Source organism: Musca autumnalis, unplaced genomic scaffold (assembly GCF_047663935.1).
Source record: "Musca autumnalis isolate F117 unplaced genomic scaffold, ASM4766393v1 scaffold_1, whole genome shotgun sequence".
In the NCBI taxonomy this organism is placed as follows: Eukaryota; Metazoa; Arthropoda; class Insecta; order Diptera; family Muscidae; genus Musca; species Musca autumnalis.
In genome coordinates this window covers 237,524,332-237,549,329 of record NW_027411644.1, presented here as the reverse complement: position 1 = coordinate 237,549,329, position 24,998 = coordinate 237,524,332, and the positions used below count along the sequence as shown (strand labels likewise).

Sequence of the window (24,998 nt, the reverse complement as noted above, 5' to 3'; positions counted from 1 at the left end):
AGAACATTTCAAAGCTGAAAAACGTCATCTTGTGGTACTTTTATAACGGCTCTTAAAATAAAGGACGAAAAGGACATTGAAGGAAGCGAGTTAAAAGGTCGAAGTGCTCTACGAAAATAATCCTCATTCGATTTGACTGAAGACATGTCATCTCAAAAATAAGCTAAAGCAACAGTGAACAAAGATATAACGCTAATTCCTGATAGCTTACAGGGTCTCTAGAAAAACCTCATCACGACATAACGCGGAAGTTCGACTCCCGGCGGATCTGTCCTTCGGGGTTCTTAATATTCTCACCAAGGGCTTTCATCTCCAAAAGGAATTATCTCTGCCCCAAAATTTGTGTTCACAGTGTAAGTGAATAAATACGATCGCGGTGCTTCAAACGATGTTTATGAGATCGTCACATACGACGAATCTTGGAACTATGCGGGCTTTCGAAGGCGAGCCAAATCCAACGAAAGTTGTTCATGAAAGAAACACATCCAAGCAAATGGCAGCCTGTTTCTTCGGCTAAACTGACCCTGTGTTAATTCGGTTATTCAGAGGGGTAAACTACAATTTGTTTGCCTGAAGCCTCCTGAAAAATTCGAAAAACGAAAAAGAGAAGACGAAACCTTGTGCACCATGACAATATGATTCAAACCAACGCCTTTTTGACTGGATAAAACGCACACATCAAGAAAAAAGTTCCCCTCCCATATATTATAGGAAGGAAGTCCATACTTTCCCATATTAGTTTAAATCGAAAAATTTCCATTTATAGCCCTCCTTCGGCCGGTGATTTTAGACTTTCTCCTACGGACAGGAACAAATCTCGGCTACGCGAACAAAATTTTCGTTTAAATTATTTTTTTATGATCGACCCGAATCCAGTCCAAACATTGAACTTATGCCCAAATTGTTACCGAAAATATTTCTTGTGGTCTTTTTAATAGCTTTCCAAGAGCTCTAAAAAAATCCACGGTGACCAACTAGAGTGCCCAAGGTGCATTGACATTGGTCCAAACTTTGCGCATCGTAATATTTCTCTCACACTTAAATCATATGGACTATATCGGCCCACTACTTCTGGAACCTCTCACACAACATTTAAACATTTTTCTCAAATGTGCAGATAAGGGACATGGCAAGGATCGTTTCGAAATATTTACAGCAGGTAGTCCTCCTTTTATCAGTTGTAAGTCCTTACTGACAGACTTAAAAGAATTCCTCGATTTAGTTCAATCTTTGCAAATCGTACTGGGTTTGCTTCTTTTCATTATGTCACAGGCGATGTACTTTACTAATTAAAATCTAATAGACCTTGAAATTGTTCACATAAATCACAATGAATATTGATCAATTTTAGTTAAAACTGCACCTATCACTTGATGATATGCGTGTTCCAATAATTGAAATTTCCTATGTTGTATGACGCTGCACAATTTATTTAAAATAATAAAGAATGATGGATATAAATTGAAATGCATACTGAGAAAGTTTGACAGTACACCGACAAAAATATTTAATTTTAATGTTTAATTTTATTTTAATTATGATTCTGAGAAAAGTTTATTCCATGGCAGAACTACCAGGTAGTGGTATCACACCAGCTGATCGAATATGAAAAGTCAAATCCCTTTATAAAAAAATATTTTTGTTGTAATTTCCCCAACAACATAAAGAAAGTTTTGACATAACATATTTAAAATTTTGCGATGCCACTACCTGGGTAATTGTGCCATGGTTTATTCTTAAATCCAGTGAAGGTTTATATGTACATGCAGGTTTAATTATGACAATACATTTCTAGTCCTTGTATCTATATTTTGTCACTGTGTATCTATGACATCTGTGCATATAATTGATATGATTGTTGGCCTTGCATAGAGAGAATACATAAATTATGCACTTAACTCTTGTAGAGAAGACAATAAAAAGTTTCATGTTTTCGAAAGAGTTCAATTAATTGGGTAGCATGAAATTTAAGATTTGTGAACATAAAAGCATTGTGAATTGAATATGTTCATGTTTGCAATTGATATTCTTAACACTTCTCGCTTTTTTTTGAAAAACTAGTGTATCATGATGCAATTTCAATTTAATCCGATCCCCTTTACATCAAACTATTATACAAATGAGTTGCATTTACTTACTAAAAATAAACTTCTTCAATATTTTTGACCGGATGAACACAGATCAACGTTTTTAATATAAACAAAGTCGAGAAATTGATGATTGCAACTACCAACCTACAACACTGGTGTTTGTTTGTATCCAACAAGTGTATGGACAATGAATGAAATTGAAACAGCAAACGACGCACTGATACCGCGACAAAACAACTCTCGAACTATGTGATCCAACAAACAGAATGAAACTGAATTGGGGGAAAATTTGTGGTCAATTGTCGTCCAGGAGAGAGAATGAGAGAAAAAAGTAAAGACATGGTTCCAGTAAAAAAATGGATTCTGTTTTCAATCAGAATTTGTTGTTTGCTTGTATTGGTGGTCTCTACACTCGAAAAATAACGACAATAACCCAGCAAAATATTCTATGTCAAAGATGGTGTTCAAGCATGGGTAAATCGAAAACCTCGATAATTCAATAGAAATTGCCGGTTCCAGAGATATTGCTCCTTAAAAAATTTGAAGTATGTAAAAACTATATGCAAAGAAATACTCATAACTTCGTTAAAATTGGTCCCCCCAATGGAAAAATCGTTTATTTATTAGTAGGGTCATTTCGGATCATCAGTTTCATTGATATTTGCGGAGACGTCTCACTAAATAATTTTTGCCAAGACCGTATCAAATTCGGACGAAATCTCTGCACAAGTTTCCATTTCTGATTCTGTATTCGCATGCAAAATATGTATGTACAGAATTCGGAACGTTTTGTCGAAGGAAATTCAAAAAGAACATTCGAGTTTCCACACGAATTCGTTTATAATTCGAAAGAAGTTTTGCGGAAAATTCTGAGCGAAATTTTCATTTTCGCAACAAATTCTAAGAAATTCGAGAAGTTCCTTCCGAAAATCGAATCTATTCTGATATTTGATCATATATCTGAATACTTTCGCACAAAATTCTCAATGTTTATTCGGATTTGATTCGAATTTCTCACTAATTAAATAGAAACTTTATTCAAAATATTTGTTGAACTTTATATTATTACAATGTGGATTGGGGCATTAGAAACTGCTGCCCGCTGAATAGCATATTTATAAAATTACAAAGCACAGTCCTTCCTAACAAATTTTCCATATGTTATTTTTTTGATTTATATGGTATAGAAATAACGAAATGTACAGTGACTGTCACTAAAAATGATGCAATCTGAAATAAAAAATGTAAACGTTGATAACTTGGAAACGAATTGAGATTTTTTAAAAATTCAAAAAACATTTTGTAGGATGAAAAGTTGTCTTTAAGATGGCATACAAATATACGAGTATTCCGTTTACAGTACCGTTATACTTACATTTGTCGGGAAAACAAAAAAATTGGCATTTTTAATATGAGCATTAAAACAAAATGCACCACAATAATCGATTAATAATTTCGAAATTTTTCGCTTTATATGCCATTTTAGCAATCAGAATGGTGGAATAATTGGTTCCCTATCGTTTTCAGTAGTTTTGTCATTGATTCCGACAGAAAGAATGATGTTCCTGACGTAATTTTGCTATTTGCAGGCAATTTGGCTAGAAATTTCTAGTTTTTGAAGTTATTTTCCAAAAAATGATTATGAAAAATCATTAAGGGGTATGTTCAGAGTACGTACAAACAATCTAATGATATATGGAAAGTCCAGTATTAGTCCGTGTTGTCCTATATTATACTAGTTTTTAACAGCGTTGCCCTGATAGAAGTGAAAATCTGGGTATAGAAACAATTCTTTGTACTTTTCTTTGAAAATATTTTTTATTTTTTCCGATAACATAAAGGAAAAAATGCTATCGTAGTAAAAAATAGTAGCTTCTTGCAGGTTCTGGAACAGAGAAATTGTAAACAATGTCGTTATCATATTTGCTTTTATAAAAACAAAAATTTCCAAAAACTCTCATTTGCCTTAAAATAATCTAACAGCGAAAGTTCGGGAATTTTCTTTGCGAGAAAGTGAAGCGAATCAAAATTTCCCATTAGAGTATGTGCGGAATACTCGGAAATTTTTCGAAAACAAACGCAGGAAAGTGTACAGAAACTCTTAAAAGAAATGTTGCTGAAAATTAGATAAATTTCTAACGCCAATTTTGAAAATTTTCTGACCAACCTTTGGAAAACCTCGTAAAGTAATCTAATATCAGAGCCCTCGACAAAAATTGTTTAGAGTTTAGTTTCTGCATATGCAGGGTAAAAAACATTAGCATTAGCTGTACAGATCAACTGCTATCACACACGCAAAATGCATATTTTAATATCAAAATAGCGATATCTTTATTTTTTAATGTACAACATATGAATAATAAGAGAAAGTACACATTTCTTTATTTAATGAATGAAATGATTTTAATTAATTAGTATAATTAGAATATAAAGAAATTTAACACTTTGATGTGTTGCTAACGGTATCACAAATATACCATCCATGTATAAAAATACTAATTATTCCCAGCAAAAATAATCCTCCCAAAATAATGGGTTTTATAAGGGATTTTTGGCAGCCGTAACTACTTACAAATCCCCCTACTAACCCATTATTTTAACAAGGGCATGTCGCACTGAATTACTAGTTATTCTATGACCACTAGAATAACTAGTTATTCCATGGCCACTGGAAGATGAAAAATAAGTTATAAGCAAAAAAAAAAATCTACTTTTAGAAACTTCTGATTTGTAGCCGAACACACTACACACTAGGCCACGCACACGAACATTAAAGGGAAGTACACACTATCATTCAAAACTGACAGTCAACGTACTTTTAGGACAATTTTCCGGCAAATAACAACTTTTATTTAGCTAAAAACGTTTGATATAATATATATATATATATATATATATATATATATATATATATACGGCATTATTTAGTGATTACAAAAGAAAATTTTCAGATAGGTTTTGATATTCACGAAATAGACCTCGATGACTGTCAGTTTTGCTTGTCAATGTGTACTATACTTAAGGGTCGCTTAAGCCCTTGCATGTGCTCCACCAACTGTTCTTTGTTTTTTGAACAAAAAGTACTCGGTCGGCGGTGAACGTTGAACACACACCTCTGATTTGTAAACGATCACACACGCTTTGTGCCACCGTACTCATAACTTAGTAAGGGTTAATATAAGTAGTTATTTTTGTTTACATCACTTTGTAATGGGTTACACAATGACTAACGGATACGAATTTTTGCTGGGTTATTGTTTAAAAATAAAAAAATATTTATGAAACGGCTTCACCTTAAATTCATTTTGTTTGCTAAAAACCTGGCTAAGCCCTTGCAACTATGTTGCTTAGTCCCGGTCCATAATTAAGGGTCTTTTCAGAATTTTATGGCCCTTTTTGGACATTTGAACTTGCCGACAAAAATGTGGATTAGGATTTAAGTTCAAAAATGTTGCGGAGGAGGTACTTAAAGGAATGGATCGACATAGTCCATTATGGAAGTGGATCTTATTTTGGGTGTCATATCTTTTCGATAGATATCGCGCCCAGTAGTCATTTCAGTGGGCCATCGTATAACTTTTAGACCAGTATGCAAGGAAGCAAGGACATGTCCAAGGATAATATATCGCTGTAAACAGGACCACAACGAAAGCATCGGTATACATTTCCAAAGGATCTTCGAACAGACCTTTAACTGCACTTTGACAAAAATGTTGACAATTTGCGGGGAGGTACCCTAAGGAGAGGACCTTTATGGACAATTTTATAAGTTAAACTAAATTGGGACAAAATATTAGGGGATCCAAAGTTTGGACCAAATTGGTTGCCACGTTCAAGAGATGTCGTGCATACCATTTTAGTGAATTTTCTTAAATATTGGGGGTAGTACCGATAATTGTGGACCGGTATTGCCCATCTTCTAACTGAAACTAAGTTTTGACAAAATTTGACGAAGGCCAAATTTTGAACCAAATCAGTTGATCAGTTCAATCGTGCTCTCCAGACACTACATATGGTGCCATAAGGGTTTTTACACCTTTCGGGCTGTTTCTCAAGAAGTATGGACTTGCCCCTGAAAAAACTTTTACCGTCGTAATTGAGGAAGCCAATGCAAGTTGCTTCAACAAAAAATCAAAGTGATTCGAGAGCAGGACTTAAAGTGAACTTATCCGAAGCTTTGTGTGGGAGGTATCCGAAGGAGTGGACAGATATAGTTCATATTCGAACCTGTAGTGCGATTCTCTAACTCATTTTTTGAGTTACCGAAAATAGTCCGTAAAATTAAAATGCTTATAATTTCGGTAATTACCGGTTTTTCGTTAAGTTAGCGAATAAAAACCAGTCATAAAGTTCTACCGATAGCAATAGTGTTGTCAACTTTTATTTGAACCTTTCATTCATAATTTTGCGTTTTAATTTTACCGATTTTTGTCGGTAACTCAAAAAATGTGTTAGAGAATCGCACTGCTGATCTATATCTGGTAGATATATTTGGATGCGTAAAGTTCGGGCCAAATTTCCGGAACATTTACGAACTTTTGTGGGGGAGGTACCGAAAGGAGTGGACCGATATAACCCATCTTCGAACTTAAACTAAGTTCGGACAAAATATTACAAAAGCCAAATTTTGGACCGAATCGGTTGATCCGTTCGAGAGTTATCGTGCGCTCCAGCCAGACAGATGGACATAGCTAAATCAACTCCGAATTGTCTGAAACGGATTTCGTCCAAACATACTAGGGGTCCAAAACCATTATTTCGATGAGGCACATTTTGCCCGTATGAAAGTTAGCATAAATGCTGAGGGTATAAAAATTCAGGAAATTATGCGATCCTAGATCGAGTTCCATATTAGAGTAAGCAGGCAATTAGAGTAGCAGCAAAGCTGCAAATTGTCGATGCTTTGGCGTTTCGACGCTAATAGGACGTTAAACTCTGCGCATAAGTTATTTTCTAAAATATTCTTCAATTAAAAACGTTATAGTATAACCTCATGCCAATTGTTCACACGAACAGAAGAAGGGCTAGAGAAATTTGCCCAAAGAGTTTTGTTTGGCATTCTCCAACATGAACATCTGCACTTTTTTGTTACCGAAAGTTATATATTTTTTTGTGGATGAGTTCGATATCAGAAAATTTCTGAAACCCCAAACATAGTAGTATAGCAAGTTTTATGAGCTAATCGCGTGTAAACAACTTGTGTCTAGCATGAAAGTAGGGGGCCAATAGACAAAAACCCTACTTGGGTGTTAGTTTCTTAGATCGGGTTCGGATTTTATGGCCTCATCTAAACATGACTTTTTAAAGCAAATCGGGGCTGTATCTCTGAAACCTATACGGACATTGTTTTGATTTCCGCTGCAAACTTGTAGATAAGAGCAAGAAAATTATAATATATATAAAAATTGCATAATTTGTATATATTTCGTTGCGTATCTCCAAAACTGTTATTTTTCTCAATGTTACCACCTTTGGGGAAAATATTCGCTGGAATGTAATAAACAACTCTTTAGAAAATTTCATTGTTGTAAAAAATAATTTGATAAATATATCAAAAAAATGCATTGAAATACGAAATATGAGAATAAACTGAATGTGTGAACATTGTTTGAAATATGTGTTGCAGAACGTATTGTATGAAATACCTAAATGTTCTGAAGAATTGATGGGGACATCATTTGCAAAATGTTTTGAAAGGTTAATTGGTTCAACTCCCAACAGTTTAGCTGGTACAGACCAGAATTCCTAGATGCCGTTTTTCCTAGATCGTACGTTTGACATTTATGGGTCGATTCCATATTGCGACATATTGCGTTGCCAGTTGCAATTTTTTCATTACGTATGGCAAAAGTCGCCCGACGACGTCAAATTCTGTTGCCATAAACTTCATTTTCCGGCGACAACAAATTAGTTGTCGCCGTGCATTTTTACAAACGAATAAAAACGAAAAATTGAAACGTTGGTAACATTTTCATTTATTTTAAGTGAATTTATTTAATATTATATACGTTTTTTGGTGTTTCAGTACTTATAATGGTAAATATTACTACAAAACAGCAATTTGAAATGCTGCTTGAAAAAATGGAAGCCCACCCAAACGTAGCTCGTAGAGTCAAACTTTTTGGCGAAACTTAAGCCACTTTTATTGAGGTGTGGAAGGATGTTGCGGAGCAATTAAATAGTTGTGTGCGTACACAAGATGAATGGCACAGAGCATGGACTCATTTTAAATCCAAACTAAAGAAAAAAATGTCTCAAAATAAGAAGAACATTACAGATAGAGGAGGTGGACCTTCACAAGAAATATCTTTGTCGGCGATGGAGCAAGCGGTAGCAGATTTACTGCAAATTAATATGGTTTCAAATTCTGCAGGTGCGATCTACGGAATTGAAGAGACATGGGATGCTAATTACAGTGAAATTGGACAAATGAAAAACCTTAAAATTAAGTAGAAATTGACAACGTACTTGCCAACAAATCGTTTAAACTAAAATATACTCAGATATAAATGGCGAACATCTTCCTTTGGTCCCATTATATGTACGTGTGTTCCTTCAATGCATCCGACAACGCCCGGGAAATTTGTTTTTGAATAAAAAAAGTTTTTATTTTGACGCTTTTCCTCTTCTGTTAATTTGGAAACAATCCAAATTTTACACAGTTTTTCCTCTATTAACTCCAGAATTTCACTTAATACCTTTGACAATGTGGGCTGAGCGATCCCCGAGGTTAAAGTCATTGACTTGGGATTTTTGAAAGCTTCCTTCTGCAAAACACACACACACACTTTAAGGAGTGGCTGTATTGCTGTTGATCTGTAGGTTTTTAAAGCCATTTTTTAATGCCTCTACTATATAAATAACAGCGTCTTTTGGAGGCCGAAAATATGCTTTAAACCTAAAAAATTACCAATTATTTTGATGAAGGATTCGATTTATCTCTTAAGTGTCGCCTAATAGATGCTACGTTATCACACTTTTGTGTACAACTTGCTCTGATACTTTTTTCTGATTTATTCAAATCAAAACAAAAAACGCTCCGCTACATCACCGATGACTTGTTATCAGCGTACGTAAAAATTCTTTAAATAACATTTGCAATCGTTTCGTTTCGTATTTTCCATAGGAACAATACAAAACGAAACATAACCCACGCTGGCGGAGTTCGTTTCGTTTACATTCGTGAGTGCGAACAAAACGATAAGCGAAATGTACTCAACTCCACAAGAGCAGATAGAAAACTAAATAGTACTAAACACATGTGAATAAATCAAAAACGTTTGGTGGTTGATAAAATATTCACTGCGGTATGTTGATGTTAGTTTATAGGGTTGTTAAGCAATAACATGTGTGCCTGTGTGTGTCATTGACCATAACGCACGGCAAACGTTTGCCAAAAAATCTTTTTGTTTCGGTGGTGAATGAAACAAAGCATAGCCGAAGTACATTGAGCAATCGTACGGTTTTCATATTTTTACATTGAAAAGTTTGTGGTTTTGTTTTGGTTGTGAGAATGAAACGATTCAGAGAAGCTGAAAAGTTTGTGGCGTTGTGTGATTGGTACGGGAATCGTTTTGTTCCCAGCAAAATCTTCGATGCCAAGGATGCTATTGAATCATGGGTGCAAGTGATCTGACATGTCATCTTACATTTAATTTGTAATTTTATAGCAAAAATTTTGGAAATGTATACTCTTTTGTTTTGATGTCGCTACTTCTAGGGATGTACAAATCGACTTGTTTTTTTTTTGTAGTGATCTGTACAAATGATTCAAATGCTGATGTAAAGATCGGATCTTTCACGACTTCCTTTGCATGGGTTTAAATGCTAATGAAAAGATCGGATCTTTCACGACTTGCTTTGAACCAATGCAAAATATGCCATGAAATCACGTCATCGCATAGAACCCCTTCCTTCAAATTTTGCTGGGGTTTGTTTACGTTCATTGCTTGTTATCGACGATTATTTTCTATCGCTTTACGTAGTACAATTTTTAAATTTTGTCGCAGAGACGATTGACGACGCGACATGACTCGCGTCGCAATACGGAATCGACCCATTAAGTTCTACTTTTTTAGAACTACAATTTACTGAAGACTGCAAAGCAAAAAATTATTAGTTTCTGAGATCAAGGCCCGATCAGTGGAACAAAGTCTCATTTTATCCCGGTTTAGATGAGTCCATAAAATCCAAACCCGATTTAACAACACAAAACCTAACCAAGGTTTTTGTAGTCCCAATGTATGTATTTTCAGAAAATACCCATTAGAACTTGTTTGCATTTCCTGTGTTGCACAGTGTTATCAAAAAATGTATGCCCATGATCATTTTTAAATGCCATTTTAATTAAATTCTATTGGAAACTACGCTGAATGGAAACCAATTAGCAGCAGACGAGGGCACCAGGGTATCACACCAAAATGAATTAAGAGATACTTAAGGGCATCTCATGTAATAATCGTAAAAAACACATTACGAGACTAGTATTTCTTAGAAATGTATGGGTTGCAGATTTCGACAGTTTTCAGAAAGGCTTACTAAAGCATAGTAAAACATTGTATTATAGCAATCATGTTATGCTCCATGTTAATTTGTATCAAATGTGACAACTCAATGTTGCATTTATGAAGTCAGCCGACATTCTTCATGATCCAACTACTTGTTTTTTGCTCCATTATAGTCAAATAAAAAATCATAATTAGTTTTAAAGATACTTCAGTTTAGAGGTATTTATAGGCATACACAAAAACTTTTGTGTTGCTTTAGCGGTTTAAATCGCTAGCAATGCCATTATGATATCATAACAACACAGTTTAACTCCATCTATTCAAATATTTGAACAATTGAGTTTTCCTATATTTATATTTCTTTATCTTTGACCAATGTCTTCTGCAATATGTGTCCGTTTTTTTGGAAGTGCTTTTGGCGAAGATGGAATTTGTATATACCAATACATTGTTTTCTTCGAGTGTATGCAAAAGCTAGAGAGCATACATCTCTTTCAAATTGATTTTGAAAAAATCTATTCTCATTGTTTTAATGTGTATGCAACTGATTTCGTCAATTTGCATCCAGTCAAAATAAGCAAAGAATATCACTGTTTTAGAATGAGATACCCTACATCTATAATTGAGGAGCAGCCAAAACCTTTATTGACTGGGTGGCGTGGAGTCACGATCCGTGATTAATATTAAATTGACAAAATGCAGGACCTCTTTGATCGTTTTTCATTTTTGGTGGACACTAACACCATCGCCGACACCTCTTAAAAGTAGTTAAGTAACTAGCTAATATGTTCTAAGCAACACGTTCGTGAATAAGAATGATTAAACTTTGTTCTAGGCATCGAACAACTGACGCTATTAGCGATTTTAATCTTTGGCCCAACTGTGGGGAAAATTTAGATACCACAATGAAGAATCAGACAAATTAATATTAGAGTTGTGTCGTTCATGAACGAACCGGCTCAAAGGAACGATTCCGTGAAAAGAACGAACGGATGCGTATCCAGCTCATTCTTTTATATCGTTCATTTAGATCCCCGATGGACGAGTCATTGCTGCTTACAAAATTAGCAGCATTGGTTTTGCTCTAAACAAACGCTGGGTTAGCGGAAGCAGCACAAATTTCCACGCAAAACAAACAATGATTCAGAGAGCTACTCTCGCTCAGTAACTCACCTCATTCAGTAGCAGATCTCGGTCATATCTTTCTTTTGCATCATTCGTTCATCTGGTTCTTTCATATCAAAACCACCACCACTACGTTCAGAAACAAAACCACCCCCATTAGCACACAAACAAGCTAGTAACACAACAGTTGTGTCATTCGTGAACGAACATTTTCAAAAGAACGATTCGGTGAAAAGAACGACGGAGTCATATGCAGCAGAGAACGAACGACTTCAAAAGAAAATAATACAGTCAAATGTATTGTTGAACGAAAAAGAGCCAACGAACGAAGTAAATGACCCGGATCTTTTTGGTGAACGGAATGAAAAAGATCGATCCGCTCAATGAACGAGATTGCCCAACACTAATTAATATGGCTTAAGGTTAGGTCACATTATGCAATTATTTACTGAGAGTAAGTGAGCGTAAATATTGCATTGAAATGTATGTTCGCTGGAGCAAATATTTGCCCAACGTGACCTTACCTTTATACATATTTATTAATAAATTTACAATTTAATAAAATCTTACCTTATTCGTTAGAGATCACGTTTCGCTACAGATGTAAAGTTTGAAACAAACTTTGCTAAAATATAAACATGTTTTATAAAAAGAAAATACAATTCAGTGTAGTATACAAGAAGTATAAAAAAATACATCCTAATTGAATAAAAAATATCTATAATTACAAACTTAGAAAACTAGTATACTTAACTTTCGCATTTTAATGCATTTGTAAATTAAAAATACTTATACACTTTGTTTGCAATCAACATATTTATTGCTCGAAAAATAATTAAAAATAATATATGTGGTATGGTACCTTATAATAAGACAAATGTTTGGATTAATTAAAAATACATATTATGTTTAATTGACATCTACATTACTATTTATTATTTGATTTTGAATGGGCAAGTGGTAATTGACAATAAAACTAAATTAAACATATTGTAATTGTATTGTAATTTGTAATAATATTTTGCAATACATAATTTTTAAAATTAAATTTAATCATGCTCTTTTTTCATACTACATATTATAAAATTCATCATATACATATGTATGTATGTATATTATTGCAGTGTAAAAACTGGCCAACAAAACAATTTTCTCATTTTTATATACGCCCTAGCATAATACAAAGGAGGTCTATAATAATAATTTATAATTTATAATAATTTTCAAATTTATTCCCCTGCTGAGAAACCATTTATACATCCTAAAATAGTTGAATTAGGCGACCCTGATAAAAATCCATAGCTTAAAAAAATTAATAAAAAACTAAGTTTTTTTCTGCCTATTGTTGTTGTGGCTACGGCTTCCTGACTGGTGTGTTGTTTGAGTTGGCTGGTGTATAACTTTTCAATTTGTTTTCACTGAATGCCCGGTTCGATTCGCAGGCCAGACAACATTACATTTTTAACGTTGACCCCTTCACGATCATTGGGTTAATTAGGATAATTGTGGGAACATACATATCGCACCTGTTCAACAAAAGGGTAGTAACTCAAAATTTCCTATTTTTCAGTAGAGGCAAAACACTATTTATATTAATGTTAAAGGTATATTATACAAAAAAGCGATGCCATCGTAAAGATATCTTGTCCACTACATTACAGCACTGGATTTCTTTTTATTTCGTTAAGTTTTTTGATATATTTTTAACCATTTTTCGAGTTACTACCATTTTGTTGATAAAATTCTTTTCGTTAGTAGAGATATTATTTCGACTTAGGCCCGTTTAACTGAAAAAATGGGCGGCGATTGATAACAAAAAGAGGGAACAATTCGAAATACTACTCTTTTGTTGAAAAAATGGCGATGCAAATACCTGAAACACGTAGGCGCAACTAGAAATACGTCTCTTTAATTGATACAAAGAAGTTACTCTGAAGACATGAAGAGTGACTTAATGGTATTTTTTTGATGAAAGAGTAGATAAAACAGTGTGAGATTTTTACATAAGGCGGAGTTGATTATTGTGTATTGTTTTTTTGATGAAAAGTGAAAATTTCAAAATTTTGAGTTACTACCCTTTTGTTGAACAGGTGCGATATGTTCTCCTGCAGATTATACTACGCCATCGAAAATAAGGGATCTAACTACTTCATGAGAGTTTTTTGTAGTTTTTTTTTTAATTTCCGAAATATTTTGAGTCACAATTCACTCTAAGGACTCTCTAGTAATTAATGTTTTTGCATTTTTATACTTAAAAGGTTATGTTCATATTTGTCATGGACCTTGTTGGTTGAACAAATACAAATATTTACATATGTACATTAGGGTTATGAGTTCTTTACAACCTCGTTTATATATTATTTATTTTGATGAGTTTTTACCTAAGATTAGATAAAATCTCAATTATAAAGTGATTCAATAGTAAAAATCTTTCACACCAAATGTTTTTAAAGTTTTTATTTATACTGTGCAAATAATAAAAAAAAAACTCTTTTTTTTATACTGACCTAAAGCCAAATGAACAGAAGAAGATAGTTATTTTAATCATTAATATTTGTGCATTAAAGTGGTTTATTTTTAAATGAAATGAACGTTATTTTCGTCATTAATAGGCAAAAGTTCATTCATTTTGGAAAAAAGTAAAAAATCATAACCCTAATGTACATAAAAATCGATCTTTTCCAAACGATTAAAAAAACTATCAGGTATGTGATGGAAAACGATTCGACTCGTTTTGCCATAAATCGAAATCGTATATCTCTAATTTTTGTGAATATTATAATGAAATTGAAAATGAATTTTAAAAATATTATTCAAATAAGAGACTTTTGCAGAGCAAAAGCGTATATATCATCAACGGCACTCCTATTATATACCATTTCTATTCTGCAAATCGAGCCGATTCGGTTTTCATCACATACCCGTATATCTTTGTAATAATCAGAGTTAAAATGACTACCTTGGGTAAAAATTTCAAAACATTTCTCAAACAGCCCTTATACTGCACTTAAGCAAAAAATGTTGAACTTTTGTTAGAGAGATAGATATCCGAGGTTCTTAAAAATTGTTGTACGTTTAGATGAAATTCTCCAATATGCAAAGTTTCAATTTGTAAGTATGCAAGTGGATCGTAACCATCGGTATTAAAAATGTGACCAGTGTCATTTAATTTAAACTACATATTATTATTATTTTTTTAATATGATGAAACAACAGATTTTTTATGTCTTATACTTTACTTAAAAATAAAAAAAAACATTCAAAAGAGTTGTATTTCTCTTATCCCCATGAATAAAATAACTTGGCTTAAAGATAAACTCAATATTTAAAAATTCGATTTGAAAACCCTACCTTGCCTTTTATGCTTCTACATACAAATCGCTCATTTATTTACTCAAAGTGTGTCACATCTCAAAAATCACGTTTCGCGGAAAACGCGTTTAAATTTGCCGATTGAAATTTAACTTCCCAATTAAAAACAAATTATTACACAAAAAATAAAATATCCACAAAAGATGGTCCACTTTTGTAAAGAGCTACATACATCTTTTTCAGATGTAATTCGAATTATTTTAGTTGTAATTTGAGAATTCCATTTGCAATTCGTAACATTTTTTGATTATTCGAGAATACCATTTGAAATTCGAAACATTTCAATTGTAATTCGAATTATGCTATTTGTAATTCGAATTGTTTTATTTGTAATTCGAATTATTTTCTTTGTAATTCGAATTGTTTCATTTATAGTTCAAGTTATACTATTTGTAATTCGAAGCATTTTATTTGTATTTGAAAAAATAAATAAAAAACAAATATAAAACAATTCGAATTAAAAATAAAATAATTATAACTACAAATTGAATAATACGTATTATAAATATCGAATAACAAATGGAATAATTTGAATTTCTAATGGAATAATTCGAATTACAAATGGAATAATTCGAATTACAAATGGAATAATTCGAATTACAAATAGAATAATTCGAATTACAAATAGAATAATTCGAATTACAAATAAAATGTTACGAATTACAACTGGAATATTTCGAATTACATGTGAAAAAGGTGTAGTTAGATTTCTGTGCGAGATCAGGCATGATTTGAAGTGTTTTAGTGCTTCATAAACTTTTTTGTTGTTTTATGCGAAACTAGAAAATAAGCTGTAACTCATTGAGTTTTAGAGATATCAACATGAAAATTTAACACAAGATGAAGTAGAAGTAGTAGAAAAAAGGAATCGATATTTCAAAAAAAAAAAAAAAATGCAAAACACATTATGCCACTCTTTGAGTAAATGAGCGATATGTATGTATTTAAAGATACACTAAAATGTTTCAATATGTGTTTTAGGTATTGTTCGGCTACAGGCTTTTTTAAATAAATAAAACTAGTTGTTTATTTAATTTATTAATTTTTTATATTGTATAAAAAGCCATACATATCTATATACTCGTACGACATACGATATACTTAAGCAATTTTTTATCTAATTATTAATTCATTTTATTAATTTATTATTTATTAATTTTCAATAATTATATTCTTGATATTTATTTCTTCAATAATTGATATTTTGTAGGTATTAACCCCATGTTTTTGTAACTAATTTTTGTTCGTTCGTCTATATTCGTAATAATTTAGGCATCCAAAGCTCAGCCCCCAGAGCTTAAAAGATTAAAAATCAGATCTCTACATTTGCGCTAAGGCAAGTAAATCGATCTACAAAATGTGACAATTCGTGTGAGAAGAATAATTTTTTTTACAAAAACAGGGGTAATCCACTGAATTTCAAAATCAGATTGTTCCCATATCATAAGTCCATATTTATTTTGGGCAATTTTCCTTGCGGCAATTGTCAGTTTGTTGCAGAGAGAAGGGAGGCATATTGTAACGCTTTGCCTCTCAACACCCTCTCTCACCATCAAACTGACAATTGCCGCAAGGAAAATTGCCTAATGTAAATATGGACTTACCCCCCGTTTACACATGCAAGTGACAGTTCGAAAAATACCAATACACTCACACATATTCACTGCCACACCAACTAACAACCTCACTGCCGACAAAATTTCCTTGTCAGTAATCAATGTAAGTGCTTTGAAAGTAACTTCAAATTTTTTTCCGAACGTTTACACATGCAAGTGTCAGTTCGAAAAAATTTAAGTTTCGACTATAATATGTATACAGAACTGTCTGCAACTTACTTGCATGTGTAATCCTTGGGTAAATATCGACTAACAATGTTGTAACACATTAGCTCCGTTCCCGTTCTTTTTAATTATCAAAAATGAGTTACACATACAAAATTTGTTCAAGAAGTACCGGAAAAAAATTGACAGAAACTACAAAAACACTGAAACAAATGTCAGAAGCCGGCAAACATGTTACAACTTTTTACTCGCCCAAATTGGAGTTGTAAAAAGTTTCTAAACATAACGCTATCCAGCGCCATTTTTATCTAAAAAGAAGTGAAAAATCCTTGAAAACGGGAAAGTTTTTTTTTGATAAAAATGTGCAAAAGCGGTGATAATTTATAACATTTCTTAGTTCTGGAACTCAACTATTGTTAACTGATTTAAATTTTAAGACAATATTTAAACCCAAATTTTTCCTTTTTTGATATTTTATTTATTTTGGTTATTTACCACCGATTTTTTTGGAGCTTTAGTGCTCACGAACATATTAATGAGTGCAGCCTATTTTAGGTCAATGATATAGGTGTCCGAACAACATTTCGAGACAATTTATGTGACTGAAAATACTCAGGAAAATAACCCAATCCGAAAATTTTAATCACCATTGTAAAATGTGATGGCGTTTCGCCTAGGAATCAAACTCAGGCTTTTAATATTAATGGTTCATTCATCTTTCCTGAGTCTTTCAAGACTTGAAAACGAAAATGCATTTCCCTGGACGGCAACGTTGACCCGAAATCCGGGGAAGTGTATTTTTAATACGAAGTTTAGAATGAACAACTGATAGATACGCATGACTTTTAAGGGCGATTAATATCCCCGTAAACGAATGAAGAATTCCAACGTTACCATCAGGGCAGCTTCCAATAAAGTTAAGCTCAAATCAATCCATAAAGCTCTGAATGGCACAGAAACGTAGAATATTAGAATGTTAATACATATGGGAAAGATCCGGAGTAAGTAGCTCTCTTACCCACACTGTGGCTCCTGTTGATAAATGAAATTCTCTCATGAATAAAATGAAAGGTGATGGTTTGTGCTGATGATACTATAGTGCTGATAAGTTTTACATTTTTCAACTTTATCTAATGTGATGCAGGGCACTCTAGTACAGCTCAACTCTAGCACAGCTTTCATGTTGGACCCATGACAATGATCTTGTGGTAAAACTGACAAAGACGGAACTTGTACTACATGCTAGAAAGCGTAAAAACATGAATTTCATTCGAAGCTAAATATTTGTAACAACGCTGGATTTTCGCTTGAGTTGGAAAGGGAGCATTGTAGAGCAGAAAGAAAGGTTTCCGGACGTCTGAAGTACTTAAATAGGATCATACAAGCTTAACGATAACGTAGCAAGTTTCAAGGAGAGACTTTAGCTATGAGGAAAGAAACAGAGTAGGTTAAATGAAACAGGAACCGCGACGCTACAGCGTTTCTACAAACCTCTCAAACTTGTTTTCTTCTATCTTCTTCAGTTATCTATATCAAACTATAAGCTTTGTATGCCTTCTTAGTCTCCATATCTTATAACTCTTCATATTCTCTGGATGAACACAATGGACTAAAGGTCCATTGGCTGCTGATATTGTGGTCACGCATCGTGAAATCTTATCATACCGGATCATCAGTATTAATTTGGACGAGATGTTTATATGGAACAATCAGTGCCAAAATGACAATATAGTCACTTAATTCATAACTATTTAGAATAAGTAATTAATTAAGAAAACAAATAATATTATGTCCACATGCTCCATAAAACGCTCTTAGGGACTGTATAAAATATTCTTAAAAAGTATAGAATTAAAATAATGCCATACCAGTAGTTAAAAAATATTTATTTCTTAGAAATTCATTATATATTGCAAACATAAGTAATAACTAAAACTATAAAAATAAAACAAAAATATGTGTGGGACTTCGGTAGACTCCTAATTTTTCAATGTATATAATAGGTCTAATAAGCTCAACTCGAAAGAGAATTAATTAAATAAAACAAAAATATTTGAGACAATAGGCAAGAAAAAATGCATACAGAAAAATAAACTTTCTTTCCATGAAATTAGTGTGTTGTGATTACTTATTTTATAAACTTATTTTATCATTTAATATTTTATATATGTATAATTATTGGTATATTTTTTATTATTATCTATACTAAGATTAGTCCATACACATAAACATATGTCCTTCTCAAATGTAGCGTGTAACATATACGGTAAGATAGCTTGCATTTTATAGTTGATTTTATTATTCAGCGACGTTTTACTTTTATCTGTCTAAATTAGAAATAAAATGTATGTTTAGTTAATAAAAGAATAATAACAATAAGATAAATGGTTACTTTGTTACTTAATGAAGGATACAATTTTTACATTTATCAACACTTACTTTTTAGATATATTTTTGATTTTGTTTATAATAGTTATATTTAATAAAAAAATCAAGTCTTAATTCATTCTATCATACCTTATTACACAATGTTCTATCGTGCAAATATTTATGAGTGACAATCGTTTAGATTTCTCTAATATTGATATTTGAAAACTTGATAGACATCATGTTATAGTTGTAAAATATATTTCTGTGATATTTTAAGTGTGTAAATAATTATACTTCCAGGAAATATTATTTAAATGAAAAATAGATAAGTTTGTATTACAAAAAGTACTAAAGAGTATGTTAACCTAACATATGTACTAAGATCTTTAGAAATACGAAAATCTTTGATTTAAAAAGAAATACGATCTTTTGTATAAACCTGACCATAATAAATAAATTATAACCCTTAAAATATAATCTTCGTATTTATTTTGTTTTAGTTGAATCAATTGTGTAATGTATGCATATTATTCATTACGTTTTTGTTAAAATATAAACCATAATAGGAAACATAACATACCTTTTCAATATGTATATAACTCTCGCCTTTCTTCTAACGACGATATTTATTTCCATTTACCATTGTGTTGGGTGGATATCCTTGAGCAGGAGGATTATCTGTAAGTACAAAAAACGTTATTGTAGACTATTGTAGAACTTAATATTATATAAATGTTATGCAAACTAGGTGACCATGGTCAGCGTTGTTGGACCGTTGTTTGAGTTCTCCGGGTAAGTTTAAGTATTCTATCTATCTATAATATAGATTCTATATACAGTATCGGCCAAAACTAAAGCACCCCCTCAGTACATTTTTTTTAAATGATAATTTTTTTATAAAAACTAAATTAAAAATTTATTTTTTATTTTTCTTTTTATTTATTTATATCTTTATAATAAGAAAATACAAAAATAAGGTATTCATATTTTAATAAACAAAAGTTAAAATTCAAAACACATTTTAGGTCGCAAATATAAGCGGACAAAACTAAAGCACCCCCCCAATTTGAGGTACAACAAAAACTATTGAAATCAATATTTCGTTGCGTATCCTCTATTCTGGATGACACAATCACATCTTTTAGGCATAGAGGATACTAAATTATTAATTATTGTAGGCGAAATAATCGATTTTCGGAAAATTTAGCTTAAATCCCAAAATACTGAAAATTGGAAGTTACCGTTAAATGGGGGCTACACCCAAACGTGGACCCAGGACCACGGTTTTTGTTGTTTATGTTTTGTAACCACTAGGAACTCTAACTACCAAATTACAGCAATGTAGTAGGAAAATGTGGTTTAAATATCCAAAGTACCAAAGATCGGAAGGTACCGCTATAAGGGGGCTATACCAAAACAGCCGATATTATTCATATTCATCCAAAAATGATGCTACAGCAGTCTCTGGTCAAATACAAAATCGCTTAGGTTAAAAAATTAGCAAAAGAACGAATTGCAGAAGAACGGTAGACGTCAGCTTATTCAGTCGACGACCAGCAAACAACTTCCGCCTCCATGTTTTACAGTGTCTTTGCAATTTTTAGGATTTAACGGTTGCCCATTTGGTCCAGGCCTTTTGCCATCTGAATACATTAAATTAAACCTAAATTCATCGGAAAACAGTTCAAATGGGTTTCGGCGAATTCCAGTCTAGCTCTTTCATTTTTAATCGATATGAACGTTTTTTTTGCTGGTTATAGCGACCAACTGACAGACCCAATAGTTCTTATTGGAACTTGATGTATGTATCTTAGTTGGTCATAATAGCGTTTTTGTGCTTTTGGGCCAGAAACCACTAACTTACCCACGAATTAAATTATATCCTCGTCATCAGAATCACAAGGACTAACTTCGATGAAACTTTCGAAACAATTCTCGACCGGCCTTAATCTGCTCTTGAGCGAAAATCTTGAACTTTTTCTAAGGGAGATACCGGAGGAAGTTGTTTAAAATAGTCCATCATCGACATCGATTTAAGTTTGAGAGAAATATTAAAATGCAAAGTCACTAATTTCGATAGTTGCCGTACCCGTAAAGCCATTAAAGATGACAATTCTTCTTACATTTCAAAAATACCACTTGGATGGAGGGGTGCCCTAGGAAAAATTTATGCGTCCTGCGGATATATGGCGGGCACCGTTAAATAGGGTATTGGGAGCACTTTCAGAAAATAATAATTTCAACACATGATTGTAGACATTTTGAAATATCCACTGGATTAAAGCACATAAGCGTCGTACTTTTCAGAATAGGTACCTGAAGTTATGGACCGACATAGTTCATTTCGAAACAATCCTCGACCGCTCTTAAACTGCACTTAAGCGAAAATCTTGAACTTTTGTTAGGGAGGTACCGGAAGGAGTTGTCCGATATAGTCCATCATAGAATTTGATTTAAGTTTTTGAGAGTTGCTCCCAACTTACATATACATATATGTGTATGTACAGTGAATCACAGTCAAAGGTATCCACTTCAGTTTCTTTCATTAAAACTGCGATTACTAAGAATTGGTTAATGATAGCGATTTCATTCCTTTTTATATTTGTACATAAGAGTCTTAAATTAGAAACATTGTGGCGTTTTTTATTGGGATAGCGTTTGCAATTTTGTTTTTTCAAAATAGTCTGGCTTAATCCCATTGTTGTTGTTTTAATATTTTAAAACAACTAGTTTATTAGTGGAAAAGATTTGGCATTGTTCGCCAAGGGGTAAGGCAGGGAATACTATAGTTTCGATCCACGCCACTGGATCTCATCAGTTCCCTTGTTTCTTGTTTGTGGATATTCTCCACCGAAGTTATTTTTCAATAACTTCTTCAACAAGAAACTTTTTATACCCAAACATCAATCGTCAGCTCGAAGTATTAAGGTAAGCAAAGAAAAAAGTTCAATGAGAAGTTTTTCCTTGGCAACCACACACAACTCCGACGAAAGTGTCTGCGAAAACAATTCAAACCTCTTCCACTAGTATGTGTCGTCGAATTTCAACGAATGCACACACCAAAATTTGGTTGGTCTGCTTTACAGCAAAAACAACACACGTCGTGCCAGTGCCTTCAATTAGAAACATTGTGGCGTTTTTTATTGGGACGTGTGGCACGACGTGTGTTGTTTTTGCTGTAAAGCAGACCAACCAAATTTTGGTGTGTGCATTCGTTGAAATTCGACGACACATACTAGTGGAAGAGGTTTGAATTAAAATATAAAAAGGAATGAAATCGCTATCATTAACCAATTCTTAGCAATCGCAGTTTTAATGAAAGAAACTGAAGTGGATACTTTTGACTGTGATTCACTGTATATCAGTAACCAATTGTGTTAAAGTGAATAAATAAATCTATTCCTTTTTACTTACTGTATTGATTATTGTTGTGTTGCACATTATAGGGATTCATACGATTCGAATGCATGTTTTGATGCTTTGTCGGTCCACCACCATAATTCTGTTGATAGCCAGTACCAAAATTATTTGCCGTTGCAGGTGGTGGTCCTTGTTGTGGTTGTTGTTTTGGATACATGTTGACTTGTGACTGTTGTTGATGTGTGGGCAACGGTGGTGGGCAAGTATTGTAAGTATTGTTCATAGGAGGTGGTTGTTGCCAATTTCCCGCGGCTGGTGGTGCTGGAGCAGCTGGTGGTGGCCTTGGAACTGGAGGTGCTGCAACTGGTGGTTGTGGGTTGCTTGACCATTGATTATTTTGCCAATTGTTATGCGCTATTGGTGGTGGTCCACTGGGCAGAGGTGCTTGTTGTGGTGGTGGGGGACCGTTATTCCAGTTATTATAACCACCAGTGTTAGTAGGTGGAGGATAATTATTCCAATTTGGTGGTTGAGCTCCCATAGGAGGAACTGGAGGAGGTGCATGATGCTGTGGATAATTTCCATAGTTTTGTGGAGGCATAGATTGTGGGGGGTATTGTTGAGGGTGTGGTAAAGGAGGTGGTCCGGTAGGAGGAGGGCCATATGTTGTGTTAGTTGGTGGTAGTGGAGGCGGAGGTGCCTGATGTCCTACTGGCGGATGAGGTGGTGGTGGGCCCCACTGATTGTAACTTGGTGGAGGAACTTGTTGATAAGGAGGCATTTGTTGATATTGTGGGGGAGGAGCTGGTACTGGTGGTCGATTCATCGGCGGATATCCTCTGGGAGGAGGATATTGATTTGGTGGTGCCTGTGGTCTTACATTATTGGTATTGTTGCTATTGCTGTAACCCATTCCCGTCTTAATTTCGGGTTTACTTCCCACAGGTTTTTCGGGTATACGATTATTTTCTTTCTCTCCAATCTTTTTCTTGGGATCGTCTTTTGTGTAGACAGACTTCTTCACATCAATCAATATATTTTTAACCACATGAGTTGTTTGTACTGTGTGTTGTGTAAAAGAAAACCAAAGATATTATTCAAACGTATTTTAAAGGATTGCCTTAAAGTTACTTACATATGGCCTTGTCAACAGCATCATAATCGTCATATTCTATCAAAGCAAAACCTCTACGTTTTCCAGTAGTATTGTCAATTAGTATCTCCACAGATATAACATTACCATACTGGGAGAAATACTCCTTAAGACATTGTTCATCATGATCATCCTTAAGACCACCAATAAATAACTTTTTGACTGAATGATTTTTCTTATTATCCTTTGCCGTTTGCTCAGTTCTTGGCAATGCACGTTTAGATTCCACTTTTCTGTAAACAATTTAAAGTGTAAATAATAATTTAAAATTCAAAGCAAGTTGAAAACCAGATGCTGTGAACTCACTTCCCATCAATTATATGTGGCCGGCTTGCCTGTGCCTTATCAACCATTGATACTTTTGTAAATGTTACAAAACCAAAACCTCGGCTTCGTTTGGTTGTGGGATCCCTCATAACAACTGAATCAACCACTTTACCCCACTTACTGTAGAATTTACGTAGATTTTCGTCTGTTGTTTCTGCCGCAAGACCACCAATAAAAAGTTTCCTTAAATGCTCCACTTCACAAATTTCCTACAAGGATATAAACACAGATTATAAGACTCCCTTCAGAACTGAAGATTTGTAAACCATTATTTAACCTACATCATCCTCATCACTGACTGTGACCGTATTTTCTGCTTTAATTTCAACAACATCATTGTCTTCTTCAGCTTTGGAGGAAACCATTTTTGTATTTCTTTATATTTTCAATAAATTGACTGTATTGCTTTTTATCAATTTCTTCTATTAAACAAAAATACTAATCGCATCTGGATATCTGTATAATAAAATTGTAATTATGCTATAAAACACAAGAGGGCTCACGTGTAGTTCATATAAATGTCATTTTTAAGCTATGCAAAGTTTACATTGCATTATTTGCCATACATCACGATTGTTTAAGCGGATTATACCCTAGACAGACGGCAGAGTTAATTTGCATTAAAAATTCCTTACTAGGCGTTTACACCAGACAGTTTGTCTTCAAATACAACTCTGATTTACTAACACATACATACATTTGTCGGCTGTCTCCCAGCTGTCCATAATTTTTTCACAGACAGCTGGGATAACAAATTTTTGACATTTTTTGTAAAAATAAGTGAGATAATAATTGAAATGTGTTGAAAACAAAAGAACACGAACAAAAGCAAAATATGTGAACGGAAAACAAAAAGAAATCGACGTTTTTCATTCATAATTTTACAACTGTTTTTGCAGTTGTCTGGACGCCT

At 33.3% G+C, this 24,998-nt stretch overlaps 1 protein-coding gene across 8 annotated transcripts in view; it reads right to left on the bottom strand.

Moving 5' to 3' along the window:
* Positions 1 to 24,576, bottom strand: part of SPARC (secreted protein, acidic, cysteine-rich) — a 50,788-nt gene extending 26,212 nt beyond the window's left edge. Inside the window, exons 1-6 of one of the 8 annotated variants that reach the window (XR_012409018.1) lie at positions 24,367 to 24,576; positions 24,065 to 24,294; positions 23,741 to 23,991; positions 22,660 to 23,667; positions 19,826 to 19,923; positions 12,293 to 12,347 (exon numbers count right to left, since the gene is read on the bottom strand). Coding sequence is in view for 2 of the 8 variants with exons in the window: in XM_073960620.1 (XP_073816721.1) it covers positions 19,859 to 19,923; positions 22,660 to 23,667; positions 23,741 to 23,991; positions 24,065 to 24,294; positions 24,367 to 24,450 (1,638 nt within the window). In the remaining 6 variants the exon portion in view is untranslated. Of the gene's footprint in view, positions 1 to 2,138; positions 2,366 to 12,292; positions 12,348 to 18,746; positions 19,203 to 19,825; positions 19,924 to 22,659; positions 23,668 to 23,740; positions 23,992 to 24,064; positions 24,295 to 24,366 lie in introns of those variants that run through there. The other 7 variants (XM_073960620.1, XM_073960618.1, XM_073960625.1 and 4 more) reach the window with 7 other exon arrangements.
* Positions 24,577 to 24,998: the final 422 nt, after the last annotated feature.